General features: G+C 36.9%; 2 protein-coding genes across 2 annotated transcripts; both read left to right on the forward strand.

Annotated features, from left to right (window-relative positions):
• The first annotated feature begins 3,946 nt into the window (after positions 1-3,946).
• LOC149228172 (uncharacterized) lies at positions 3,947-6,609 on the forward strand. The gene is made up of 2 exons (XM_089380694.1): positions 3,947-5,404; positions 5,578-6,609. Exons 1-2 carry the CDS (start codon positions 3,947-3,949, stop codon positions 6,607-6,609), a joined length of 2,490 nt encoding a protein of 829 aa, XP_089236820.1.
• Positions 6,610-21,457: 14,848 nt separating this feature from the next.
• On the forward strand, positions 21,458-22,243 carry LOC149228173 (serine/threonine-protein kinase GRIK1-like). Its single transcript, XM_089375653.1, has 2 exons — positions 21,458-21,853; positions 21,971-22,243. The coding sequence occupies exons 1-2, from the start codon at positions 21,808-21,810 to the stop codon at positions 22,141-22,143; spliced, it is 219 nt and encodes a 72-aa protein (XP_089231779.1). The 5' UTR covers positions 21,458-21,807; the 3' UTR covers positions 22,144-22,243.
• The last annotated feature ends 808 nt before the right edge of the window (positions 22,244-23,051 follow it).

Raw genomic sequence — 23,051 nt, forward strand, 5'->3', positions numbered from 1 at the left:
TCAGAGATGAGATGAAAAAAAATGAACCAGGCAATGCCTTAGTCGAGGAAATATAGAAAAATGCAAATTTGCAAAAAAATTTAGAACATTCTTTGAGTGGTTTTATTAGTATTTAATGTTTATCACAAGCCAAAGAACAAATTTGGATAGAAATTATGTCATCTGTGTCTGGTATTTGGCAGTCTATGGAGATTATTGTAGAACAAGAGGAGTTGATTGAAAGAGCCAAATAAGCTATTAATGACATCAAAATAAAATTGGGAAATAAACCTGGATAAGCAAGTCAAATAATAAAAGCTCTAAAGACAAGGTCCATAGATGAACTTGAAGAACTATGAATTGTAGACAAAACATAATCAATTATTCATACTAGAAAATTTCCCATGAAGAAAACTCAGATGTTGAAGACAAAGGAAAAGTGTGAAAATCGTCTAGTGAAAATCAATAAATTCTACAAAAAAAATTATATCTGTAAGAGAGAGGTCTTTCATATTTTAAGAATTCATATGGCTAGATGGTAACAAAAGACAAATATGTAATATTGTTGAAGAAAGAGGAAGGGGATAGGACAAAATTTGTTAGAATCAAGGGAGAGATTAACGATCTGAATCTGCTTCAAATGTTAGTTGATGACCTTTTCATCTGCCGCAAAATCAATTACTTGTTCATAGTAAAACATTCTTATGAGAAGTATGTTGATGCAGATCAATCGTACAGATAGATGATGGATCTCAGTTACCCAACAGATGAAGAATGGGAGCATTTCGTCAAATTTGTTCAATAAATTCATCTTATCAATGCAACATATTAGCAACATATCACATCTATTAAGCATTTCGAGAAACAAGAATAGAGTAGTTTCAAATACATTGAACCTGAATGTAGAAATCAAGCGTAGTTGCAAACATTTTTGGAGCAGTTTTCTATTTTTAGTTAAAAACAGTGTTGCAAACATCTTGTAAACATCTCAATTTTATCTCGAAATCACGATTTTTTGGCCTAACCGATGTTTTCCAATTTTACCAATATTTTGATGGTATCTTGATTTTGCCAATGTTTGCCAATTTTTAGCGATATTTTCTCGATTTTTGGGTTTTTGGGACCCTTGTCGATTTATCATGATGTCGATTTTCGCAACATTGGTTAAAATTGTTTAAACATTATCCAAAGCTTTGGATAAAGAATACTTTGAATGTAAATCTTTTAAGAGATAGGATATTTTGTAAAGCACTCTATATATACCTTATTTTTGAATAAGAAAGGGTTGATACCTAGAGCAAGTTTTTGTAATATTGTTGTAATACTTTCAACTTGGATATAATCAAAGGCTTCTGGTTTTCGTTCATGACAACAATTGTGTACTTGTGAGTTCTTCTTGTAATTTCATAGTCTGTTTCTCCATATATTTGAGAATAATATAGGACATTGGGAAGGGATAAATTGAGTACAAACTGCCCTAATGTCCCCCTACAAATGTATGTTCACAACTGAGTTAGAAATTGAACAATCTATTTAATTTATTGCCCAAAAATCTTTAGATTGTTGCTTCTATGTTGTACTTGGATATATTTGTGTTGACTATAGAGGTTCATATATGCGTCTCTACTATTATTAAATGATTAAATGTTTTGGGAGAATGTCCATCCTTCTAAATTCCTTTCAATTTCTCTTTCAATTCCTCTCAATTCCTCACATTGACGCTTTGGCTTAGTTCTTTAGCCGAGTACTGGCTACAAAGATACAATGTGGGGGATCAGGAAAACAAATTAAGAAGCACAAACATAGGTAAAACAGATTGAGAAGAAGATTCTTTAACAATGAATGTTGTAACAATAGATGTTGTAATAAAAAATGCCATAACAACATGTCAATGTTAAATCTTTTGAAAATGATGTAACAACTAATGTTGTAACACTCATTACTCGTGAAAATGTTGAAACTTTTGTAAAATTTGATGCTATAACAACTTCTACTTTTGAAACCACTGAAACAATGGCCATTACAACGGATGTTGTAACAACAGATGTTGTAAAAATTGAGGGGGTAGAAAGTCATTTCATCTTACTTGTCAAAGATTGAAAGTGGGTAACCAAAGAGGTTTTTCTTACACCCAACACTACACCAACACTTGGGGGATCAAGAAAACAAATTGAGAAGCAAAAACATAGGTAATAACAGATTAAGAAGAAAATGTTGTATTAGCAAATGTTGTAACAGATGCAATAAAAAATGTTGTAATAGTGGATGCTGTAACAAAAATCCATTTTATCTTGCTTTTCAAAGCTTTAAAGTGGGTGGCCAAAGAGGTGTTTCTTAGTAACTTTACATTTGTGTTATTCTTCTTCTAATACTTGTGTAATAAAAATGTTGGTTTCTTTCATTTACAAATTTATCAATGTTGTGTGAATAGTTGAGATCCCTGTGAATTTATCTAAGAAACCTTAATGAAGTACTCCGTAGTCTTTGTATCTTATTTTCTTTCATTTCATGCTCTCTGTTGTAGATTTAATGCATAGGATTTTGTTTAGCCCTATGCTTTAAACCTTGAATTTATTTATGTTCTTCTCTTCATAATACAACGTCAATTTTAAAGGTTGTAATAAAAGGTAAGTAGGCAGTTGAATTTATTCATTATTAATTCCTCCAAAAACTAGTTCACACTGCATCTATAGGTCTATCGTCACCTAGCCTAGTTGTTTAATTGTTTTAGGATTAATAAGGTCTGATAGAGCTAGAATAGTGAGCAAACTTGTGTTGTAGTCTAGAATGTAGGAATAATTTTGTTTGAAAAATCACCAAGTTGTGTGTTAACCATACTCCCCATATGACTAGAAAAGGAAGTGTCCTATAGCATTTTAGGTCCTTTCTTTCAAACCAGGCCTTCAAAGTTCAAACAGGCTCCAACACAGGCCTACATCGTAAATGTTCTTATTCTAATAGCCATGTCCCTACATATCTACTTAATTCATTCAATATATATATCACTACAAAACAAATGTTTTAGACCTAAATACACCCTTCATCCTACCATATGGAAAATAATTTCTAAGACAAGTGCTAAGACTCAAGATCATCCCTAGTGCTAGCATTCATCTTCATTTCTTCTCTAGGGTTTACGTCACAAACTCTAGGTCTTCCTCTATTGCATCACACAAGCACTAAGAACTCTCCATGACAATTATATAGATGGAATAATGAGTATAGTGTAGACAAAGACATTCTCTTCCCTCTATACAGAGTAGGTGAGGGAGGCCAACATTGGTAAAGTGGAATAATTACACAAGAAATTTAATTTAATGCACAAGATAAGGTCTCCAAGTGAAGTTCTCTCTCTCCAAGGTATACACGTCAAGAGACCAATCCTTAGGTGGTGCACTCTCTAAGCATGGGTTGCAAGTGTCAAGTGCTCTTCATCACAAGGCTTCTTTCTTTCCAAGAAAATCATCCCATTCTCCTCAACACATGTATCTTGGGCCCACAATCAATCTCATGTAATGTGCTCTCAACCTAAGAATCTATAATCAATCCCATGTAATATGTTTTGTTTTCTATGGGTTATGTATTACATGGTTTTGCATCCTTCCTTTGGCCTACGGTTTTTTGAAAAGGACTTGGTAAAGCATGATTGGATATTGATTTATAAGGACTTGATCATAGTGAAAGGTTGGTGATTTATAAGGGTGCTATGACCAATGGGAGCACAAAATAACTCAAGCTACACATAAATAAACAACTCAACACAAGAAATGAAAATTGACATATAACATAACAATATCCAAGTAGGTTATAGAAACTGATCCTGGAGAAATGGGATGACCTACGGCCTCTGCAACCCATCCTAGGGTTTCTGCAACTCCTGCAACGGCAGGCCTGCCAAGCACAGTACAGCCTGTAACAATCAAGCGGATTGGTGGTCAGCGTAAGTTGGCCATAAGCAAAAAGTAAAATGCAGCCACCTCAGGGGGAGGGCGATGCGCCTCCCCCCAATAAGGACAGTCAAACGCAGCCAACGGAAGAAAGGGAAAGCGAAAATGAACAGAGCGGAGGTAATACGGAACGCAGCAAGCAGAAGGGCAAGGACACAGATCAGGAAGATAGAAACAAGGCAAGTTCCTCCACATGCAAGCCAGTAGCAACTCACAGGCCAAGAGTGGAGTTCCCCAGTCATCGTATCAATGCCAGAATACAGTATATGAGAGATCATGCGCTGATCGGAAAATTCATAGGAATATGGCCGACGGAGAAAGCGCTGAGAAGCTGGATAAGCGCTAAATGGAATCCAAAAGGGCATATCACTCTGCACCTAGGGCCAAAGGGGTTCTTCACTGCAGTCTTCAACTGCCTGGAAGATCGCAATAGGATTCTGGATGGGGGTCCTTACTTTTTCAACTCTGCAGGATTATATCTCAAAGCGTGGGTCGAAAGATTCAATCCAGACAAGGAAGACCTTAGCTACGCTCCTGTGTGGATAAGGCTGTATTCGCTACCTTGGGAATACTGGGAAGAAAAATCTCTTCAGGAGATTGGGAACACACTTGGCGAGTTTGTAAAGATTGCAGAAGAAACAAAATCATGCAGATACACGTCTTATGCTCGGATCTGTGTTTACATGGACCTCAAGCAAGCACTGCCAGACACGGTAAGTTTCTTTCATGAAGATATTGAATGGATTCAAGTTATAGATTACGAGCATGTACCATTTAGATGCAGGAAATGCCATGATATAGGGCATCTCTATAGAGACTGTCCACTAAATAAGAAACCCTCTTCTCAAGAAAGTTCAGATAACCAAACATCTGATGGTTTCACTAAGGTAACAAATCGAAGGAGAGGGAACAAACGAACAACAGTCAATCCCAAGGCAAATCCAGTCAACATGCCAAAACCCACAACGAGCAATAGTTTTGAAGCCCTAGCCAAGACTGATATGCAAGATCTGGAGAAGGAAACGCAGAAGAACAAGGAATCCAATAAAGAACAGTTAGGAGAAACTTCATTGCAATCAGGAGATATGGCTCTTAAGCAATCAATCCTGCAACCGCAATCCAAATCTGTATCCTGGCATTCCCAAGGAATGGAAGTTGACAACACCGAACCAAATGCCAAATCATCAAAAGAACGAGAGGAAACCTCTCAAGAGCCTCAAATCATGGAAGAAGATCCGGAGTCCTTAGACATAGGGGATCTGGATATTCTAGGCCTGGAACAAGCATGCAAAACAGGGAATTTTGAAAAAATACCAGATCGGCAAGTGGACAACCTAGTAGAAGTCCTAAACAGGGCACAGAAGAAATACTCTCTAGGAGTCCAGATAGGAAGTCCATGGGATGGCAAGTTCATCACCAAGGATAATAAGAAGAGAGGCAGAAAAACAACACTTGAGAGAACCATCAAGATAGGAGAGGTATTAGTGGAGTCAGGGAGGTATGCCAAGCTGACCAAGTATTTTAATACTGACCCCCATCCTTCTCAATGAAGCTGATATCATGGAATATAAGGGGGCTCAATGGCCCAAGGAAAGGCAGATTATTAAAAAATATGCTTATGCAAGAAAAACCAAGCATACTCTTTCTGCAGGAGACTAAATGCAACTCAACAATTTTGGCAAAAATAGTAGCGAAAGCCTGGCCAGGAGGGCTAGTAACAGCTGTTGATGCACAGGGAGCTTCGGGAGGACTCGCAATACTTTGGGATGTGCGAGCCATTCAACTAAACAACATACATGCTAATAAAAGCTTCATTCAGGCAACCTTTCATCTAATAGGTACTAACACCTATGGACTTATAACTAATGTCTACTTCCCTCAGGACACTACTCAAAAAGCTCAAATCCTGAATACACTGTCAGACCTCAACTCAGATAGGCCATACCCACTTTGGATTTCTGGAGGTGATTTTAATATGATAGCAAGCATGGAGGAAAAACAAGGGGGCAGAAGCAGAGTAAATAATGACGGTAACCTACTAAAAAACTTCATTCACACCAACTGGTTGGTGGATGTTCCCTCAAGCAATGGCCTCTTCACTTGGAGCAATAAGAGAGAAGGATCACAGCAGATTTCTTCGCGTCTTGATAGATTTCTCATCTCAGACAATGCAACCCACTTGGGAGGGGAATTTATAGCGTCCATCCTACCTATCTCAGGATCAGACCACTGGCCTATCGAACTTCAATGGAACAGGCCCGGCAACAACCTCAAGCGCCCCTTTCGATTTGAAGAATTTTGGCTAACTCATCCGGACTTTGATGAATTAGTTAGATCAACCTGGCTCAACTTCAATTCTACTGGAGGTACAAAAATGTCCAGGTTTCAGCAAAAACTCAAGCATCTTAAAGGAGAAATCAAGCGATGGAATCACAATACTTTTGGCAACATTTTTAAAGCTCAGGCCACTCTCAATCTAGAAATGAAGAGGATCCAGCAAAACATTATCACTGAAGGACGCTCGGATGAATTAACCAAGCAGGAGCAAATCATAGAATCTCAAATATTAGAGAGGGCTAAACAGGAGGAAACATTATGGAGGCAGAAATCGAGGATTAGATGGTTAAAAGATGGAGAAAAGAACACAAATTTTTCCATAAAACTACGGTGCAACGCAGAATGAACAATTGCATTACTCACATCAAAAATGAACAGGGGAATAGAATAGAAACACATGAAGGCATTGAAGAGGAATTTCTCAGATACTTTAAGAAAGCACACCAGGAACCCAGTATAGATAGAATGCCGGCTATAAATAAGCTCCTAAAGGATATCCCAAAGATAATAACAGAGGAACATAATAGTCTCCTCCTCAAGCCCATCAACTTACAGGAAGTTGAAGAAGCTGCACAACACTTGAAGGAGGGGAAAGCGCGGGGCCCGGATGGTTTCACATCAAACTTTTTTCATAAGTTCTAGGACCTTATAAAAGATGAGGTATGGCAAGTAGTGGAGGAATCCAGGGCACTACGATGGGTGTATCCAGGGTTAAATGCCACATTCATTGCCTTAATTCCAAAGGTGGAAGAATCCAACACTCCAGATAAGTATAGACCGATTGCCCTGTGTAATATCATCTATAAAATCATATCAAAAGTCATAGCTACCAGACTAAAGCCGCTGCTCCCTCTTATTATCTCGCCCGAGCAGTCTGGGTATGTAGAAGGCCGGCAAATAACGGACGGGATTATTTTAACTCATGAGATAATCCATTCCTTAAAGCAGACAAAAAAGCCAGGTATGCTGCTTAAGCTAGATCTATCCAAAGCTTTTGATAGTATCAGTTGGGTTTATATTCAAAAAATTCTTACTGCCTTTGGTTTTGCCCCATCATGGGTCAGATGGATTTTTAATCTTTTGTCTTCAGCTTTTTTCTCTGTTCTAATCAATGGTATCCCCTCGGCAACATACCGTCCCTCCAGAGGTATCAGGCAAGGAGACCCCTTGTCTCCCTTTCTTTTTGTTATTATGGCAGAAGGACTTGGCAGAAGTCTCACCTCTGCCAGGCTGGCTCAGCATCTAAAAGGCCTTTCATTCAACAACTCCCCATCTTACTCCCACCAGCAATTTGTGGACGACAATATGCTTTTCGGTTATCCCTCGGTGCAAGAAGCTCGCCTCCTCAAATCCCTCCTTTCGAACTTCTCTGATGCTTCTGGTGCCCTTATTAATCGATTCAAATCACAAATTTTATTCTTTAATACCCCTATTCCCACCCAAAAAGTATTAGGCCGAATTCTGGGATTCACTACTGCTTCCCTGCCCTCCAAATACCTTGGGGCCCCTTTAATTGCCTCAGCTCTCAAACACTCTTCTTGGAATCAATTGCTGGAAAAACTGGAGGCTTGACTCTCCCTATGGACTCACCAAGCCCTTAATATGGCTAGCAGACTTGTTCTTATCAAGGCTATCCTTCATTCCATGCCCTTGTATCTCTTTTCCATCCTTGCAGCCCCAAAATGGGTACTCAAAGAAATTAAGAATCTCCAGCGCAATTTTTTATGGGGAAGCTCAGGCCACAATCGAAAATGGGCTCTAGTTAAATGGGATAAAGTATGTCTTCCAAAGAAAGCAGGGGGTATTGGGCTAAGAGATCCTGAGCACAGCAATAGAGCAATGGGCGCAAAAATCTGGTGGAGATGGCTAGCCCATCCTAACACCCCCTGGGCCTCCCTCTGGACAGCTAAGTATGCAAGCAATTGTCCCATGGAAGAGAGAATACGAATGACGGAGTTAAGCACATGATCGGTAATCTGGAATTCAGCTATTCAACATAGAAATCTCATACAAAAGCATAGTTTCTGGGAAGTCAAGAGTGGGTCCACGGCTCGATTTTGGGAAGACTCCTGGCAGCAATTCCCAAAAATAAGAGATGTACTCCAAAATCATCCAATATCAGAGCAGGATATCAATCAGTTAGCCAAGGTCAGTCAGTTCTGGAACTCATCTACAACTCAAGAACACAGACAATGGAAAAATGCAAATCAAATTCTAACGCACAGCTCTGAACAAACTCAGCAATATCTCTCTACAGAATTACAAAAGAGGCAAATCACTATCTCAGAAGAACCGGACATTCTAAGATGGGGCTATGAAGAGAAAGGAATATTCACCACAAAGGAAGCGTATAAGATAATAGTCCAAGATCAGCTAAACAAAGACACTTTATGGGATAAAATTTGGCACACTTCCAACTGGCCGAAGGTTTCCACTTTTCTATGGCTCCTATGTCACAATAAAATTCTAACTTGGGATAATCTTCGGAAAAGAAGCTTCTCGGGCCCATCTATATGTCTCAACTGTATGCAAGAGGAGGAAACAGCTATACATCTTATGCAGACCTGTCAAACTGGAAGAAAGCTTTGGGAGAAGGTTGCCTTCCGCTGCCAAAAAGAAGGTAGAGTGCAAGGAGATCTAAAGGCCACTATTCGTAACTGGAGTCAAAAGCCATATCAAAGCAATCTCCTCAACACTCTTTGGCAACTTATACCTGGCTTACTGATGTGGAACATCTGGAAAGAGCGAAATAGAAGAGTTTTCAAGGATCAAACTATGCCCTTAGAGCAAATTTGGACTAAATTTCATCAGAATATCATGGAGTCTCTATCAATTAGAGAATGGTACTCAGAAGATCTTCCCTCATCACCGCAGGAAAAAACAGTGTGGGATAATTGGAGGATCCAGATAAACCAACAGACAATCATCAAAAAGAATCCCACCATGCAGGAAAAGGAATCAAGTAAATGGACACCGCCGCCCATTAACATGTTCCAACTTAACTTCGATGGGGCCTCAAAAGGAAATCCAGGGAAAGCAGGGTATGGGGGAGTCTTCAGGGATCACAATGGCAATCCTCAATGTATTTTTATGGGCTCGAAAGGCTGGGACACCAACAACTCAGCAGAATTGGAGGGATTATGGAGAGGTCTCAAACTGGCTCACGAAAGAAGATTTTTTCCACTCATTATAGAAGGGGATTCGCAAATTATAATTAGAATGATCACAAATCTAATGCATGGATCCCCCATTCACAAAGTTAGCAACAGTTGGAGGATGGCCCAAAGGCTTGAGCTAATAAACAGATGGCTTTCTCAGCATCAAGCAATCTCATTCAAACACACCAGAAGGGAAGGAAACAAGCTTGCTGACTTTCTTGCCAATCTCGGAGTGGAAACTGGGGTAGGATACTTTGAAGGGACTATCTCCAATAAGTACTAGGAAATTGTGACTCAGGATAAACCTCAGAAGAGGAATACCCACCCGGATGTGGGTGGCATTCAAAGTTAGTAATGAAGTGCCGCACAATACAGGCAGCTGGCCTGGCAGATGGCGGGCGGACGGTCCTTACAGCATGTGTCTTGGGCTGGCAAATAGATTTAAGGGCAGGTGAAATTAATACAGAGCAGTCTCGAATGTTGGTCTTGCAGTCAGGCATTAATGCGCGCCTGGGTTATGTGCAGACAGGTTGGTTTATTGGTATGGATCCGCTCATTGTGCATGTCTCAGCTACTGGTTCTTTTTATTGTGGAGCAGAACCGCTTCCGCACCCCTGCTTGGTCTCTCGAATTTGGTTGCTTGCCTGGGTTTGGAAACTCTCTGGAATCCTCTGCGCTCCTACTGTAATCAGCTTGCTCTGCCTCAATTCCTCTCTCGGTCCATCAGCTCTTCTGAGTATGCCTCGACGCCGAGGTATTCCACGCAGAGGTAGCCATACCGGGAACAGAGGCCGCCCTTCTCGTCCTGTTCCACAGAATGTTGTCCCCATAGCCTCAGCCTCACCTTCTTCTCCGCCTCTGGGTCAAGCTAGGTCTCTCCCGAATAATTCATTCCAGACCTCCAGGTTTACTTTTCAAAGTAGGCTCAACAGGCCTGTATTGACAGCAAGCATCACCATCATTCTCGCGGAGGAGGAGAATAATCATGTCAGCTCGGCTCCAACCACCTCCTCCCACTCTCAGGAAGACAATGTTCTGCAAGGGGATATGACAGGGGTGGTATTCCATGCGGACAATATGCAGGAGGACACCCCTGTTTCTGAAGTGCCTCAGCAGCCCGTCGATCCGACTCAAAGCGACATTTTGGCCTGTGGACCGTCTCAGCGTGCCGGTTGTGTTCTAAATCTGGTGACCACTCCTGAAGGCGGAGCAGAGGGACAAGATGAAAGCAGCTTCGTCACTTGGGTAGCCTCTTCCAGCCAGGTGGAGAGGAACACGCTGGATTCACCGCAGCATGCAGATTGAACCTGTCTCTTCACTGCCAGGTGGCCTTCTTGCCTATATGCTGTGCAATTTTGATTTCGTGTCGTTGTATCTGAGTTTATGTGTCTCTGTCTGGTTCATGATCTTGCTACAGGATGTGGCAACTGCCAATATGGGTTCTGTTTTTTGTTATAATTATGGCTATGCTAGTTACTTTTGTGCTTTTTTGATCAATAGGGGGCATAACGGAATTAGTCCTGGTGAAATCTTTCAGTGTGTCAGGGCCTAAAAACAAAATTTTAAAGTCTGTACTAGGAATTTGGCAGAAAGCCTGAACTGTAATATCTTTGAGTTTATGGTTGAGGAATGGCCTCGACCTCCTCTGAGGTCTTGACCTCATTGTATATATCTTTTTTCCTTTTTTAATAGAATTAGTATTTACGAAGAAAAAAAAAACAATATCCAAGTAGGTTATTGAATGTCAACTAATGATACCTTATTCTCCATCCTGATAACAAAATCAGACCACTTTTTGTCTTGTATCATATCGAATTCCAATTATGATGGATAATGGTCATATTGTTGCTCATGTCAAAACATGGCAAATGGACAAGTTAAAGTAATTTATATCCAATCATTTACTTTTTTGTACAAAATTAAAAAAAATATAATTTCAGATATTAAATATACTTCCAAATTTGCATATTAAGGCTTCTAAACTTGTTTGGCCACTATCACTGTGTGGCATGATATTTGGAAAGTTTGGCCTTCGAGGCCTTGTCCTGAAACATACACCAATTCAATTTAATTATGCACCGGTAAAATAAAAAGTCCTTTAATGAATTTGAAATAATCTTATGATCAAATTTAAATACCTATATGCTCTCCTCGTCGAACTTCCTTCGTGCATCTACTCTATCATATGCTTCCACGAGATCTTTCCATAATTTCATGCTTACATCAATTTCCCTTGTTTTGGAACTTAGCTCAGGAGGAATTTGTTTTATCATTTTTGTTTGGTTGCAATGGAATCTCTTGAATTTTTGAGTCATTTGTTTCTTTACTTTCTTTACTAACCAATCTGTCCCAAATTCAGTTTTCATGTGATGGATGCCTGCCTTTTGAAGGTGCATGGGTATCTTTGATAATGGAATATGTAGATGCTCTTTGAAGCGTTGAAGGCACAATTCCTTCAACCTGTGATTGAACATTTTCCTGACATATGACATTCTAATTATCTGAGAGACAACGTCATATTCTACCTTAGTTTCGTATTTACCAATGTAAGATGCATAAGTACATGTACTGGCGGTGGAAGAAATATGTGTCCTACGAGTGGATGGGACATTGGACATCTTTATTCCTTGTTCCACATTCTTAGAGGTTATTGTATTTGATTTTTTCCTGTATCTTTTGCTCGATCTAGGAGTTAATGGGGAATCAATTGATACCCTTTGACAATGTTGCCTTGGTTGGTCTATTTCGGTGCCTTTAGTACGTTCTTCAATGTATTTTACAAGCATAAACACATCCATACCTTATAGTTTATTCATTGCTGCTACCTCCAATATAGAAGCCATTGCCTCTTTCAGTTTGTCACTGTCATGTCCTATATACGTACAATAAAATTTTATTTTAAAATTAGAAATAAAAAATAAACCCTAATTTCTTCTTTTATAATTTAGAAACTAAAAAATATAATTCAAACTAGCAATGGAAACATGTGCAAATCTATAAATTGTGTTGAAAAATGCAGCAAGAAATTCTCAATTTGATTTTTCCTTTATTAAATTGAGAAAATTAAAATTTCCACATTAACAGACAACTTGGATGATGTTAACTTGTGTGACATGTCTTGTGTCACCCATTTTACTTAGTAATTTAAATTTGGAGGATTTAGAGCTTAGTTATGCATGTGTGATTGCTAATTTGTAGCAATCAAGGTCAATTATCTCAGGTTGTTTTCAGTTAAACTAGTTCCAACTTTTGGAGGAACCAGTGGAAGGTCAGTTAAGTAGTGGGACTGGCATCAAAATCATTGATCATCCAGTTAACTGATCAATCAACCCAAAATAGCTAGTGCATGTAGACAATTTGAGTCACCTGGTTGAGGTGGATATTCCAAGGCAATGTAACATCAGTTGTAGACTAGTCTTGAGTGTACGGGTGTTGCATGCAGTTAGAGGACCAGCCTAAAGGAATTGCTCAATCAATTTGAGGAATTTACTAAATAATAGGGGCCTAATTCCTCAAGGAACTACGCAAGGAAATAGGAGCTCAAGTAGAGGCGAAATTGGGCTAAGTCTGGGTCAGAGCCTTTCAATGAGCAGAGAGATAGGTTATGCCCTTGCAGGTTGTGATTAGTTGAGCAAAGCAATTACAGTACATCTATATTCTTCTGATTAAATGCAAGCATGAATTGGGGTTTTAGCAGTTTTCTTTCCTTAGAAAAAATACTTATTACATTTGTGTGACTTCTTATTACATGTCTAAAATTTTTGTTCTAGATTGTGAATTACTTTTCGTAGAGCAGTAGAGGAGGTTTGTATCTTGTGATCTTGGTTAAAATTTCATGAGAAAATGCAAATCTACATTGTAATTGAGTATGAAATACCTCATTCTTGCAATAATCAGATCTGTTTGGTTGTTTCCCTTTGTTGTTGCTTGATATTTCTTGGCGTCTTAGGGCGAATTTTTTCCTCCGCACTATGGAAAATCCCTTCTCTTTACTCCCTAATTTTTTCTCCCTTCCCTATAATTGTTTTAAACACTAGTAGTGAAAAATGGATGGACAAAGGTTTGATTTTCACCTCTGGTAGGGGGTGAATGAGATGCACAAATTGATTTTGTGACTGCTAGAGGCCGAATCACACCCACAAATCAATTTTTTTTATTGAAAACCATAACAGGGGAGGAGAAGTCCATCAATATCTCTTCCCACCATCAACAAAGATCTAATCGATTAGGTATTTTCTTTCATAGCCTCAACGCATTGCTCCAATTCCGCACAAAACTTCAAAGCTCCCTCGATTTACAATTGGTGAATATTAGAATGGAAATATGGTGAATGTACTACATTGTTTTGGTCAAAAAGTTGGGATACACAATTGTGCCCGCCAATTATAGATTGGCAGATTTTTTTTAATTTTTTGAATTGGTCTAATTTGTATTCGTTGTCATATTTGTACTTTGCAATGTCGATGTGGGAGGCTTCCATGTTATTGTCATTTTTTATGAGTTTTAATTGTATACCAATATTGGATGTGCAATGTGCATAGGCACATGGGATACTTATAATTATTATTATATAATTATAATTATATTATAATATTAACGATTATTATTATTATATTAATAAATGTGGTTGATATAAATATTAATAAATGTTCTTAATATACGCCTATCAACGCTTATCAACCACATTTTTTAATGTGGTTGTGCTAGTTGAATACAAATATTGGATGTGCAATGTGCATAGGCACATGGGATAAGCTGAAATGTTGGTTGATGTAAAGCCTTATAAATGGTGTTTTGACCCTGCAATGAAGGGTGTTTTATGTCATATTTTCCTAGCCCTCCAATGAATTTGGAGTGATTTCAAACTTTCTAATTTTATTTTAATAGTCAATGACTCATAATGTAACAATCCACTAGTTATAGTCACATACACACATTTTCACCTTTAAAGGTTGTGTTTCTTAGTGATTATGTATACATGTGACACAAACATTTTCGATCCTTACACTCACTCTTTACTCCTTTATAGGGTGGATGGTGGCATTGAAAATATATCTCATCCACAAGTTAACTTATACTAATTATTATATTATGTATTGAGTTCATTTAGAAGACTTAAAAATCAAAATTTGAAAATAATATATTCTCTAACATATAGGGTCAAAGGATTTTTTTAATTTAAATATACAAAAATGCAGATATTTGGTGGTTTAAAATTATGGATGAAGGGTTTGAATTAAGTTAAATGAAAATATGAAAAAAGAGAGTAGCCCATTAGTTTTCATAATCCTCATCTATTTATAACAGTTGTGTCATGTCATCATATTGGGAATAAAAATTAACAAAAAGGTTATATAATGAAAATAGGGGCATTTTAGCTAGAAAGGTGCAATGAATACCAACTAACCTTAAATCGATTGTGTGTTTAGAAAATTGGATGGAGTAACAACGGAGTGCATATATGCTATGTGACTATTGTCATTGTTGTGTATTACATGCAGGTTCTAGAGGAGGCCATGGATAGAGGACATGGACGATGTAGACCTACTAAATCAGTGAGAGAAAAGTGGGTGGCCATAGAATTAGATACGAAATATGAAAATACAATAAAGGTAAGGAGAAAAAGAAAGATCAACCAAAGGAGGATGGTGTTTATGAATTCACAAATACTACAACATAGATGAGATAAAGTTATATAAAATATGTTGTTTTTTTTCAAATCCAAAACATGATATCAATATGTCAAATATATGAATAAAGTGAGGTTTTGTGTTGGATAACATATTGGTTGAAATGATATAATTTGTGTACTAAACATCATTGAGTGTGTTATGTATTATAGGGGTAAGACGAGGCCATGGAAATAGATCGTGTCATATTAAATAAGGACACAACAGATGTCATAGGACATCAAGTAATTATCAATTTTTTGACTTAACTTAGGAAGCATTTTGTGATACGTCTATCCCTTTTCATGGTATTATTAGAATTTATAGTGTGTTATCCAACCTCAAAATAAATTAATGCATGTTGTTGATATTTCAGATGGATATTGGAACAAGTGCACATCCTAAGCATTCAAGCAAAAGAAATAAACATATGGGCGTGGACCTAAAACTGTTAAATCACGAAGAACACACTGGGTGGAAGAAGATATGACAATGGGTACTTCAAACACAACAAATAATTCCACTGAAGAAGAGAGTGGTCAAGAATATAGTACATGGGATGGGATTTGTTAAGTGATATTTGATTATATTTCTTTGAAATTGATACATTTATGATCTATCCAATTCTTGCCAAACATTAAATAATGGTTGTGTTTTTCGATAGGTAGAATATGATGATGAAAGAACGACTACTAATACCCAAGATGATCCAATTGGGCTAGTTGGACAGGATGATCCAAATCATACTTTAAACCATACCATGGAGAAAAGAGCATATTTAAAGAGAACTCTACCACATGAGAAATTTGAATAGCTAACGAGATTCACATACACTGATGACTGCATTATGCTACCATCTAACGACCTTAATGGTGATGAGAATTATAGTGAAAATTCAATGCATGAATAAGGCTTGAATGAGATTCTTACAGGTTTATTTTGGGATGGAAACAATGATGACAATAATGATCATATGGTTGATAGTAACGACGAGAACATGGGTAATTACCACCAACATAATGTTGATGATAACAACCTGCTGAAAGACTGCATCAAGCAAGCAGAAAAGACACTTATGTTCAAATCAGACGCAAGTAGAACCTCAAAACTGGCATGCACATTAATATTATTAGACATCACCTCACTATTTGTTTGGTCAGACAAACAATTCACCACCATATTGAAGTGAGTTGAAATCTATTTCTTACAATGCATTGTCAATTGGTCTATGCAATTCGTAAACATTCATCAACTTCATTTATATTTACTTAAGGAGATTTTAAAACCATATATTGTATATGGATAGTCATAATATAGAATATTGACATATCAAACATGTTCATCATAAGTCAAACATTCAATTGATCTAATCTTTGGCAATCTTACTAGGGACTAAAAACTAAAATATTTCCTGAAGAGAATGTGTTGCCATCAGCTTGTAGAGAGGTGTGTTAGTTGTTGGTTGAGTTGGGGATTGAATATAAGAAAATTCATCCATGTAAAAATTATTTCATTTTATACAAAGATGAATATCAAGACAAGGTAGAATGCCCTGTATGCAAAGAGAAGTGATATCGTACGGACGTACAAGGTCCTACAATTCCAAAGAAGGTTTTACATCACATGCTAATTGTACCTAGAATTCAACGGATTTTTTGTTGCAAGTCACTTGCTCAATTGATGGAATGACATGCAAAGAATATGAGTAAAGTTGGATCCATTTGACTTTTGGCTGAATCCAAAGCATTGAAACACATAGAGGAAAAACGGCCCACAAAATTTGAAGATGAACCTCGTAGTATCAGGTTTGTTCTTGCAATTGATGGATTATGCCCATTCTCTTTTGTGAGCTTAAATTATAGTGTTTGGCCAGTCAGATTGATAGCATACAATATTCCCCCATGGATGAGATGCAACTGCTATGGAAAGGCATGAGAATGTCTGAGATATCACGTCCTCCATCAAATAGGTCATTCATATTTTATGGAGTGCCATGTTGGACTATTTGTGATTTCCCAAGACATGGTTGTCATTGTTTCCACAAGATATTTTTTTTACCTATTTACACTCATAAGTTATTGTCATCCCAACATTAATACTTAGTTGTGTACTATTATTTTGATGTTATTAACATTATTGAATTGCAAGGCTTCAAACAAAGGGGATATTGGGATGTCCAATATGTGAAGGACAATTTCAAGGGAAGTATTATAAATATCTTCATAAATTTATTTATGCAAACAACGAGGTTTTTCTACCACCAGATCATAGGTTCAAAAACTGGCATAAGAATCAATTTGATGGAAAATTTGAAAATAAAGACCCTCCCATGATTATGGGTCCAACTAATTGGATTAAGAAGTATGAAGATGTTGAATTGAAAGCTTGGTCGGATTTTTTGACAGTGGTGATTCTATTGAAGAACGAGAACAAGTTGTAATTAAGATTCCAAAAGGGATGAAAAGGAAATCCATATTTTATGAGCTCCCATATTGGAAGGATCTATTAATATATCACCTATTAGATCCCATGCACATCTTCAAAAATGTCCCAGATTCAATTTTTTAACATATAGTAGGCAAAGAGGACACCTTGTCTTCGAGGAGAGATATTTCTCTTTCGCATACAAAATTTGATAGAAAACATTTGTGGCCAAACAGGGAAAATGAAAAATATGCAGAAGCTCCATGGATTTTGAAAAATAAAGAGCTAGACCAACTAAAAAATGTCATACGTTCAATAAGGACACCTATTGGCTATGGGTCATCATTAAATAAATATTTTACAGTTGATGGACATATCATAGGATTTAAAACACATGATTTTCATAATTTTATGAAGGTATTATATATCATCATTTAACATTTATTGCTAAAATTGATTAGGTACTAAATATATTATGATATTATGTTGTGTGACAAAAATAACTAATGATGATCTTTGATAAATGTGTTTAATAACATATGATGCCATTGGAAATCGGGGGTGATCCATGCCTTACCGTTGACTTGAGGAATGCCATAAGTCGATTGACATAATTTTGCAAGGTATGTGGTATGAAATGTTCATGTGTGAGAGACATAGAGATATTATATTGAAATTTAATTTTTTCCTAAAGGTTCATACTAATTTAGTATTCTCATATTAGGTGGGTGACATCCACGAATGTGAAGTGCCAAAATGGAAGAAGAAATTGCAGAAATTGTATGTGTATTTAAGAAGGATCTCCCTACAAGTTTCCTGGACATACAAGTCCATTTACTTATGCACCTAGTTGATGACATTGAATTGGAGGGTGTCGTATCAACGAGGTGGATTTTTTTCTTTGAGAGGTATATGAAAACTATAAAATATATGCTCGACAAAAGGCACATCTAGAGGGTTGCATGGATGAAGCGTATGTATTGAATGAATCATTTTTCTTCCTATGTGAATTCTTTGGTAAGGATTTCGAAGACGGGCCACACATCTAGGATGAAGAACGAGCATTAGATATTATTGATGGAGAAAAACCACAATCTAATGGTGTTCAAAAAGAATTTAGTAAGTAAACTCATGATAATTATGGTTCTTTTTATTGTGATAATTAATTTGCTCTGTAATTTATTTTCCAAATTAACAACATGGACTTTGGAGTTTGAAATAAGCATGTTGACATGTAATAGGTGCAGACGAAAGTGCTATACTCAACAAGTTCATTATGTACCACATGGACTTTATGAAAAAATGGATTGATTTGTATGATAAAAAGAGAGATGAAGTGTTAGAAGCAAGGAGAAAATTTAAGAGATCGAACCGAAGGAATACCCCATTTCCTATTGATCTGCAAGGGGAATGGGCCAAAGCTTGCACACTAGAATGGGTTACTAAAAAAATTCAAAATCAAATAGAAGATGCAGGTATAGATTCAAACATAATAGAAGATGAAATCAACATGTCTAGAGGATGTGAAAGAAAGGTACAAGTGGAATTTTACAGAATTTTGTTTCCTTACAGTTTTGACAATATTAACTATTTTAATATCCATCATTATATTTTTTTTAACCAAAATAAATGGTCTTTCATAGGTAAGGAAATAATGTGGGCATATGGTCGACATTATCATGTAGAATATGTAGATGTAAAGAGACAATCCTTTGATTGTGGCATCATGGTTGACTTCAAGCAATCCAATCAATCAAGCTCAAAATATAAGAATATTATTGAAGGGAATCTATAATATGTTGGGAAAATACAAGAAATTATTGAGATGGATTACCTCTCTTTTAAATGTTATATTTTTAAGTGTAGATGGTATGAAGCATTTGAGAGGACACGAAGACATGATACCCATAGTGGATTGTTTTATATAGATTCCTCAAAGATCCTACTAGAGGATAAAGAGCCTTATGTTCTACCAATTCATTGTGAGCAAGTATTTTTTTAACTCAATGAATTAGAAGTGGTAGTGCTCAATAATCTATTAATACATTGTTTATTGTGAATACATACATGTGTTTATTGATCAATAAAATTGTTATAACATGCATCTAATATATGCATGTACCTGTTCATGTGCATGTATTTTTCTATGAAGATATTTTGGACTCGAAATGGATATTTTCCATGCCTTATGATCCAAGCTTAAGGCATGTATTTGATGATGCATTAGTGGATATTGAGAAAAACAATGATGGCCAACAAAATGAGAGAGAGGGATTAGAGAACATCGAAGAAATTGACATCCATGATGATGTTGAAGATGGTTATATTTAGGCACAAGAAGACAACATTAATACAAAGTTACATGATGTTACAAAAGACAACAATATGGATGGTATAGAAAATGATGATCCAAATACATCTGGTAACAATATGGATGGTCTACAGTCAGATTTCAATGATGATGAAGATGATGCAAGTCAAGACGAGGATGATGATAATATTAACTACTTGAAAGATCATATGGACATTGACAATGATACACTAGATGACATTGTTGTAGACAATGATGTTAATGACCAAGACTTCTAAATTTTCAAAATTATTTGTAATCCATGTTTAAAAAATGATGATTCTTATAGCCTAAAATTTGAAATGCTTCAGTATTATTTGTGTCAATACAAATTACCTATTGCAATATCATTAAAGTGTTCAAGATATGGTATGAATTGTTGGTAGAAAAAATTAGGATTACTTGAATGCTTCTTCCATTCATTTTGTATCAACATATGTTTGTGAAGACAAAAGTTAATAAAATATTAATGCCCATATCTCAAAATGATTTGAATAACTTTGTTAACTTCATTATTTTTATATTGTTTTCATTTTAATGTTGGTCGACCCGCTCTTACATTTAATTATCGATCCAGGTAGGCTTTAATTTTTACAATATTGTCGTGCAAAGTCTATGCTAAGGAAAATGATGACTAATATAAAATAATTTCAACCCAAAGTCATTGCACACACACTCTCAACAATCAACAAATTTGTTACACACTCCACACATATTCAATGTGAAGAAATACTGCAAAATAAGATACTTTATCATTCAACCACTCTCACAACACTCCTGAAAACCATCGCTCATTCAATTTTCACACATAAAAGGAAGTGCAATCCAAACTATAAAAACAAAGAAAATAATTCACTGCCACACTAAACTCATAGCACTCTTGAAAACCATCACTCATTCAATCTGCACACATAAAGGAAGTGAAATCCAAAATATAACAACAAAGCAAATAATTCACTCCCACACTAAAATGAGGGAAGTACGGTCCAGGACTTAAGTTGTCACACCATCCAAAGCTTATTGAAATTAATTATATTACACACAAAATTAATTGTAACAACAAAAATAACAAAAATCACATAACTAAGAAATATTTAAGCAATCTGTCATTCAGTTACTCCAACAACACTCCTAAAAACCATCACTCATTCAATTTGCAGACATAAAAGGAAGTGCAATCCAAACTGTAACAAAAAAGAAAACAATTCACTGCCACACTAAATTAAGGAACCAGTCCAGGAATTAAATTGTCACACCATCCAAACCTTACTGCAATTAATTAAATTACACACAGAATTAATCGTAACAGTAGCAGTAACAACAATCAAATAACTAAGAAATATTTTATGCAATTATTACGCCGTAAGGCGTTTCCCTCTGAAATGAACTCCCCTAAATGTCTTTCTGTCCTAATCTTAACCGTTAGATCTATTGTTAGACGATTCAACAATTCTCTGCCGTCCAAAGAAAACCCAACCCAGCCCGTCCGTCTACCTAGCCAGTCCGTCTACCTAGCGCAGTTCGAATCTCCCCCGCCAAACCCTCTTTCTTCTGCGCTTTCCTTGAACGAACAAGGTAAGCTCTCGTCGTTCTCAGCTTTCCTTGAACGAACAAGGTAATCTCCCCCCTATTTCAGCTTCCGATAATTAGGATGAATGAGGAGTTGCGTCCTGGATTTGGGTTCGCATTTGAAGGAATTCTCTTTTTGGTGGTCTTCGGCTTTGTTTTACAGTTCTAGGGCTCAACACCTGATTCTAACAGACAGCCCATACGAAATCCCCTGGTATACAGTGACACCCAATGAGTCCTCAGCGATGCTTGGTATCTGGGAAAAGTGCCCGTGAGTGGTCGGTCACATTGACAATTTAATAAATTAAACCATAAAAAGTTGGGTTCTTCGCAGGCCTTAGATTGTTCATGATCCACTTGTACTTCCAGAGGATATGAATCCAGCACTTGCAAACTTACTCGAAGGTCTTCTTTGCAAGGGTAAGTGACTTTTCTCAATTGAATGTTTTACAGAGCAGATTTTAATTTTAAGAGTTGCATTGCTGCAAATTTTGAAATTCACCATAATAATCAAGCTGCCACTATTGGATTTCACAGATCCGAAGAAAAGGATGAGCTTAGAGGCTGTTGCAAGGCATCCGTGGGTTATGAAGGATTTCACGTCAACTGTGCAGGTTTTGGGGAAATGTGAACAGGGTAGCTCCAGATATCATTCTGATCATCATGAGAAAACTGTAGCTTCCTCTAAAGCATTGTCAGAATCAGTTTAACAGGGATGGTTATGGTTTTTATTTTTACATATTTCATGGCTGCTTAGTCATGGAAGAGATGTTGTGGTTCTTCAGAAGAGGGGGTTCCTCCAAGGATTTGAATTTCAAGTCTCTTTATTTACATAATACAACAATTGAGCTGCACCCCGGTGACGCTTTCCATTAGAATATTATACCTGCTTTCAATTTTCAATGAATTTGTGAGTAAACCACTAAGCTTGCTCTCTCGATTATTGAAATAAACCAGAGTCCACAGTCAAAAAAGGTCCCTTCCAACACAATAATTTTAATTTAGTCTCAGTTTTCATGATCAATGTCAAGGAAATGTGAAACTCACAATGTGTCTTACAACAATGGTACATTCATCTTTTATAGCCTCTAGGCAAGCAAAGCAGACAGATATTCACGTCAATGAACTAAACACGGTTGGGACTGCTACAAATTGATTCCAAACACCAAAACTCCAGAGGCTGGAGTTGGTGATGGGACTTGCTTTCATATTGCTTGTATCTTGTGTGGTGTTCCACCAATCAAGAGCATGTTTACCACCAGAGAAAAGGACCCTAAACCAATTGGGAAGAGGCGATCTAAAATTGCTGATAGGCACTGTTTTTTTATCGCAAAGGTCTTTATAGCGTTATTTGAAGGAAGGATAATCCCAAAAGGAGAACGTAACATTGAGAAAGGTCCTTTGGAAGGATTTCATAAGGAATTTTCGAATGGTTTGAGGCATACAAGATATGGTATATATTGTTGGTAGGATCTACAAGATCAAACAATTAATAATTGTTGAGAGATTTTATAGAGATTTTGCCCTGATTTGAAATGTCTTATGTGGACTTCTTTCCGCCATTCCGATGTTGATATTTAAAGCTAATATAATGACTGGCCTTATAACATTAAAATCA

This window comes from Pinus tabuliformis, chromosome J (assembly GCF_031772625.1).
Source record: "Pinus tabuliformis cultivar Carrire ecotype Pingquan chromosome J, CPIR1, whole genome shotgun sequence".
NCBI classification, from domain to species: domain Eukaryota; kingdom Viridiplantae; phylum Streptophyta; class Pinopsida; order Pinales; family Pinaceae; genus Pinus; species Pinus tabuliformis.